Source organism: Aplysia californica, unplaced genomic scaffold (genome assembly GCF_000002075.1).
Source record: "Aplysia californica isolate F4 #8 unplaced genomic scaffold, AplCal3.0 scaffold00255, whole genome shotgun sequence".
Lineage (NCBI taxonomy): Eukaryota > Metazoa > Mollusca > Gastropoda > Aplysiida > Aplysiidae > Aplysia > Aplysia californica.
Genome location: NW_004797525.1, coordinates 911833 through 918941, shown reverse-complemented (window position 1 = coordinate 918941; position 7109 = coordinate 911833). Strand labels below are relative to the sequence as shown.

General features: G+C 39.1%; 1 protein-coding gene across 1 annotated transcript in view; it reads right to left on the bottom strand.

Annotated features, from left to right (window-relative positions):
- The window catches only part of LOC101845006 (U4/U6 small nuclear ribonucleoprotein Prp4), a gene marked incomplete in the record, with an annotated part of 20066 nt that extends 13784 nt beyond the window's left edge, over positions 1–6282 (bottom strand). The window contains 5 exon segments of the mRNA XM_013083816.2: positions 988–1067; positions 2343–2467; positions 3171–3243; positions 4012–4088; positions 5936–6282. Coding sequence (XP_012939270.1) covers positions 988–1067; positions 2343–2467; positions 3171–3243; positions 4012–4088; positions 5936–6113 — 533 coding nt within the window.
- Between the last annotated feature and the right edge of the window lie 827 nt (positions 6283–7109).

Below are 7109 nucleotides of genomic sequence, written 5' to 3'. Positions count from 1 at the left end.
CCCCCTCAACCCAAACTGTTGTCATCACAGATTCCATGTGAACCCTCAGAAGGTTACAAAAAGGTTTCCTGAGACCAGAATGGATTCAACTGATTGAAGCAACACCAATACGATTGCTCACATAGATTTTCTGCCATGGCCATGCCGGCGTTAAGGGAAATGAAAAAGCAGACAAACTGGCTGGTGAGGCCACCTCTGCTCAATTGACAGCACGGTTCAACCAAACAAGGTCGAGATCCTGAAATGTCTCTCTCGCCACCTGATTGAAGAGGAAGATAGGGAAGCAGAGGCCAGAACTGCAGTGGAGGGGATGATGGTTTTGGGAATACAAAAAGGAAGTGGAAAATCTGGCATCCTAGCTGGAAAGAGCAGAAGAACGTTCAACCAGATATGCACTGGAACAATCAGTAGAACGACCCTCAGCAACATTTTGGAGAGAGCAACGGAGCACTAATGAACATGTCCGGAAAGCAGGGACTTTGTTTCCTGAAACAATGAACAATGTCCTCAACAACAGGTGGTCTTCTTGGACAGGCTCCTGAATAACTACGCTGATACTCAACTGCACCAAACTCTTCCAACAGTTCAAACGATGACCATAAGTAAATACAGAAGTTCATTTGTGCTGACATGAGCACACTGACACAATAACAGCCACACACTGTATGCTTCCCAGGAGGTTGAGATTGATTCAGAATTTCCTTCAGGTCTGCTGGGGTAAAGATATAAATTGTAAAGCCCATGGAGTTTGCTGTTGAGCGGGAATTTGAGCTACACAAATGCTGTTTATTATTTAATATTATTGTCATTATTATTCAATGTATGAAAAAAGCATGCAGCCTACATTTTGAGGAGAGATACCGCCTTGAAAATGGGAGAGTGAGTTAAACTCACTATAAACTATTTGTCTGAAGTTCACAATAAAAAAGAAACAAAATCAACGTAACAACAATACACAAAGTTATAACTCTCTTTCTCTTTCATCACCTTGGAATGGAGTACTGTGCTATCCACATTCTTGCTTCCTTCAGAGAGGGCGGGCCTTGATGATACCACGTTACGTTGTCCTGGGAAAGAGAAATAGGAATTACACAGGAAAAATCTGAACCACAAATCTTAATGATAGGGAAGTGATTTTTTGCACAGACTATTTCTAAAAATAAAGCATATTCCCCTTATAGAGAAAGGAGGATCTAAGAAAAGAAAAAAAAATTCATGGACAGATCAGAAAAATTCTGACCTCCACACACCGCAAATTCTTGCTTGTCCGTCAAGTTAACAAACTAACAAACTGCCAAAGAACCTGCATTCTTATTTCTATTACAGTTTAAACAAATAGAAGATCAAAACAAGCTAGAATCAGTAGTTTTTATTAACACTTTCAGCAGTCAATACCCCATAGGTACAGGGGTAACAGAGATTTTTATCCCTTAGTATTCGACAGTGTAAAATCCCTCAACAGAATGAAACAAACTATGATATGCCACCTCTGAACACAGCACATACCTCTAAACTATCACTCAAACCGAATCAACCCAGACAAAATCCTACACTGTGGCAAAGAACAAATGCCGCAGACCTCCTCTTTTTCTAACTTGGTGATACGCCAAAGGGCATGAGCTCAAAGACTACAGGATTAACAACATCAACAATCCTTCAGCATCCAGTAGAGACAAGAAAGTGAAACCTTTTGCATCCATACGTGTCATGACGTGTTGGAATCAGGCGCTCGTCAATTTTTCGGCATGAGAAGTTATTGGTATCATGTGAAAGCTTATTCATATGCCTTGCTTTCTATGAAAAAAAAACCCCCAACCCATTTATCTTGCATAGAGGTCGAAATATTTGCAATTGAAGGAGGTGAGGGTAGCATGGCTTCAGAGGTAAAATTATAGAGAAAAAGGCGCCAAAGTTTGGTAACTTCTATAATTTTATGCCATTACTCAACGTTTTTCAGTACAATTCACTTGGAAAGGCGTTTTTAGATGGAAATAAAAGGTGTTGAGCCTAAAAACAAAAATTTGATTAAAATTGCCAAACAGGAGATAAAAATGCCAGTTTCTTCGATTTCATTATTTTGACAAGCACCAGATTCCATCACAATGCCTCACATACATGTCTGAACTGTTTGGGTAGGCCCATGTTCATTCCATGCAGAAGACCCGAGTTCTATATAAGAGCGTGCGAAGTTTTTCCTCATTGAGTATCTCTATTTGTCTGCTGTGATACTGTATCCCACTTATCCCAGGCTGGCCATGACAGGCAAATTCAAAGAAACCCGACTCCTGAATGATCCAAATCGGGTAATCATAAAACATTTACCATCAAATCAAATCCTTTACCTCTGCTTTCTTTTTCAGCTCTCGCTGTTTCTCTTCTTTTTTCTTTTTTAGCGCCGACTCGCCCAGCTCTGCCAAAAGTTTGCGTAACCGTTCTCGTCTTTCTGCAGGCCCCTCCCCAAACAAACCTGAGGACATGAACGTTCATTTTATTATTATAAGGCTTACTCTGCTCACCTCTCTAGCTTCAACAGCACAAAGTCTGCTTCGACTATCAAGGCACCCCGGAAATAGCGGGTCACAAGAGTGCAAGAAACATACAAAAGAAATAGAGGTAAAATGACGATAGTAAGGATTAGGGAAGAAAAAGCAGTAGTTCCCCATTGCAGTTTAAGCAGTTATGAGCATGACATTGATGATCAGCCCATTTACAATTCTACTGTGCATAAGAACACAGTTAATGTCCCCCCTTTGGGACTGGCCTAAAGACACTCCAGTCAGTAGCACCGCCCTGGGGGGGTTGAAGAGGGTTTTAAATTCTCAGACTCAATAATATATTTACAATCTATTTAAACTCAAATACAAAGCCTTAGAGGGCTTAAAATCTCTGATCCAACATTACATGACACCTAAATCCAACCCAGAATTCCTAATTATCTGAAAAATTTGAAGCATACTTCTCAGCTACAACTGTAAAACTTTCACAAAAATGGAGAGTCATAACTTCAAAACATGACATCCAATCATAGTGCTTTAATCACATCTAAATAAAAGTCCTTCTCTTTAAGCCAGAACTCTGCACAAACTGTTCCTCTCATTTCCCCTTTGGCAGTCAGTGACATCACTCATACAATACTTAGTAACAACTACAGCAGCACACTGATCACTCACAGATAGGTTCTCCGATCTGACGTAAGTTAGCCTTGACTTCTGTATCGTCAGTGGAGACTTGAATCGTTCTGGCCTGGAAACAATATATATTTAGTTTTTAGTTTTAGTAGAGGTTTTACGGTGTTCTGTTAGTTTTAGTTTTAGTAGAAGTTTTTCGGTGTTCGCTACTATATTAGGTCATATGAGCGCCAGAAGATTAGAGCTGTTACAAGAGAGAAACAAACATAAAAATGAAGAAGGGGACGATCAAGGACGATAGATGTTTGACAGGAAAGAAGAAGCATACCACACCAGAGCACCCACCAACCACTCACAACAATATATTGAAAAAATGAAATCTCCATGGTAACTACTCTGGACTTAACGAACAGTTGATAAAAAGTTTGGCCACATTTTTCTTGAGCCCCAAAACAAAAAGACCCCCCCCCCCCAATCCCCGCGGGAAGAATCCTGATCCGACAATCAAATAGAATAACAGCACATTCTGGTCACAATCAAGAGGTGTAATGTTGTTCCTTAAATCAAATACTCACCAGATATATGCCTAAAATTTCATATCTCAAAACTCGGTCAACATACAAGGATTTTGGGTCCAACATAAGAAATGCTTATTTCAGATCCCTTCCCCTGTGACTATAAAAGAATCGTTCAGAAGTAATGAAAGAGAAGTCAAGTCTGCGAAGAACATGTTGTATGTGACGACATGATAATATCAAACATGAACCACACATCTCCACTGCAATTTATAATAACACACAGACACACACACACATGCATGTGGGACTTCAAGAACATCACTGGGACTAAGAAACACAAAAGTTGTAGAAGAAAAGAAACTTGCCCGTTTTCTCTTTTCAAATTCTGCCAAGGCCTCTGCTTGCATGGCAGATTCACTGGCCTCCAAGTCAAAATGACTTCCTGTAAAAAGAGTACAATGTTAATTCTTATTGTGATTATTCATAAATCATGCAAGAACTGGAAGTAATGCCACATCAAGCAGTGAATGAAAATATAACGTTACCACAAAATATTTCACACCCTTTAAGCCCCTCTTGCAGACCAGTTTTCATTTTTCATATTTTATTCTCAGTCTGTCTCTCTCATAAAGAGAAGTCTAATATTATTATTTTGTGATAATGTTAGTTAAAATCAATTGTACTCACTTCGACTATCGCAGCCAGAAATTCACCTCATGAGTGCTAGTATTGATGTTGATATAAAACTTCAATGAAAACAAAGTTACAATTACAAGGCCAATGTGGTATTAGTATATATTTTAATTTTTCTGTACTTTTTACTTAAAAAAAAAAAAAAACTTAACCCTGCATTTACGCAGAAATTATTTAGAGAGAAAATCACATCATTTATTTTCCAGAACAATATAAATTTAAAAAGGCTATCTCGGCTGCGGCTATTCGGACTCGAGTCTGAATAGCCTCCCGTGGCTATTCGGACTCAAACTCCAATGAGCGTACGCAATCATGGGGTGTACTGGGCGTGAAGCGGACAGGCAATTCGACCTTGACCTTCCTCGGTTTGTATGATCTGGCCCAAATTTTTTACACAAATAAAGAAAAGTATTAGATCTAGCGACGTCAAAAGTGAACAACAGTTGCAAAATCTGAAATGCCTTTTAATTAAGACAAAGTTTAGAGGCAAACAGGGAAACGGCAATCTGAGCTCAAAGTTGTGACAGAAAAATTGAAAATCAAAGTTTCAGAACAACAAAGATGACAATCAATAGGTAGTCTAAACCCACTTTATTTGAAGAGAAAGACAAAATCATTAGTCCAGTCAGAAACTATGAAGAGAAAGTTAAAACCTTTCCAAAGGGAACAAAAGTCAGTCATTCAAAGTAACAGTGGTCTAAAGGAAGAGCTTTACCAACAGCATACTTTACATGATGTTCAAATAAAATAGGGACAAAACAATACATTATATTCTGATACGATAGTGTTAGAACAAGCAACAATCCTTCTACAGTATTGGAGTTTGAGTTCGAATAGCCATGTGACGCTGTTCAAATTCGAGTCCGAAAAGCCACTTTGATTTTAAAATGTTGTATTGTGGACCTGACTTTAACCGGGAGGACTTCCGTAACGAGCGACCACTATGAGACAGAGCAGAACTGAGGGCTTGGGGTAGGGGTAGGGGTAAGGGTAGGGTTAGGGTTAGGGTAAGGGTTAGGGTTAGGGGTAGGGTTATGTCTAGGCCTCTTCTTTATTTGTGTTTGATGGGGTGGTCGCTCGTTATGGAAGTCCTTCCCTTTAACCTTTCTAAGCTAGATCTAGATCTAGTTACCTCTAAGTTAAGTGTACAACAATCCACACTCTATATGATTCCGTTCTAGGCTAGCCACTAGGGCACTCGTGTGCAATTGCAGTACCGTTTGGGGAATACCAGTTTTTACCCCACAGTACAGACTATTACTTCTGGTTCTAGATCTAAATGATTACTTTTTGATGCGTGAGCCGATATGCATTGTTGATACCGAATATTAAAACCAGTATCGATATCCAGTACTCTGTGCTAGGCCTAGTGTGATTTAGTGCAAATGGGACTGCAACTGTAGGCTACAGGAGGAGTACCGCCGCTAGGGCAGGGCCTAATCATAGAATTATCATACACTACACCATGCCAATCTCAATCGGAGTCGTGAACAAGGTGGGAAATCCAGAATTTCTATCCTTTGAAGTTTATACCACACTTCAACTTTCTCCATGACATTATTATTGCGTAGGCCTATAATAACCATAGCTACTTACCATCTGTGATGTTTATATGACCTGCTTCCTTCCCTGCTTCGATCAAACTACGTGAGGTTGCGTTACCCGCCTTCGCGTCCCCGGCAGCGAGCCTGGACTTTTCACGATCCTCGAGACTGCCATAGTGAATAACTTTCTGCCTTTTGATGAAACCGGTAGGCTCGTCATCATCAGACATGATGAAAAGGTGTTCAAAAACAAAATCAAACGTTAGATATAGCACAAGATCTATTGGCACAATACGAGAATAAAGACTATCCCTTCAAAATACACAAAAATATCAAACGATTGCTCTGCGATAGAGCTTCTTGTCTTGTAGCGTGGTAAAGTTTTGGATGGTAGTCTACGCAGTTTACAAACTTTTCAGATATCTGGCAGCATCTTTTCACTGTTTATATAGGTTCATATCCAATTTAAAAGGGTACAATAAATAAATTGACTGAAAAGACTGTTGAGTCTGCCAAAAGCTGAGCAGCTTGGTCATAGGGGTCAATATATAGCTAAAGCCAAACTGTTTACATTAATCAGAACAAGGTAACCTCTTTTATTGCGCTTATTATTAGGCCTACATGTATTATTTAATCCACCAATAACAAAACGCACGGCTATTGAAATTATAATTTGGTTATCTTTGGAGAAAGAAAAGTGTTCAAATCTTTTACACTGGAAAGAATACAAAATATTCGTAATAAGCAGAAGAAAAGACTGCATTACTGAATATTAGTAACAATTTAAGGTAGACTGAGGTTGTCAAGGAAACCCTGAGAAAACATAAATTGATATCACAACTGAAAGAGCTGCAGAGCTGGCCTTCCATAGAAAACTGCATCTCCCCTCGACGCTTAAAGGCAACAGATGATAAAAAAATAAAGTAAGTAAGTAACAATTTGTTCTTGCATGAATCTGAGTACAAGAAAAGACCTACAGATTGTTATAAGCCTTTATTGACAGCTTAGCATTACATGTTTCTAAGTTAGGAGATACAATCAATAATAAATAATTCAGGTACACGCGCCTCATAGCCATTAGCTGAGCGACGGGGGTATTTTTTATTATACAAGTTAGCCTACGGTGAGTATTTATTAAATGATCTCCTTCTTATATAGGCCTTTTCATCCCTTTCTCTCTCTCTCTCTCTCTCTCTCTCTCTCTCTCTCTCTCTCTATCTATCTAG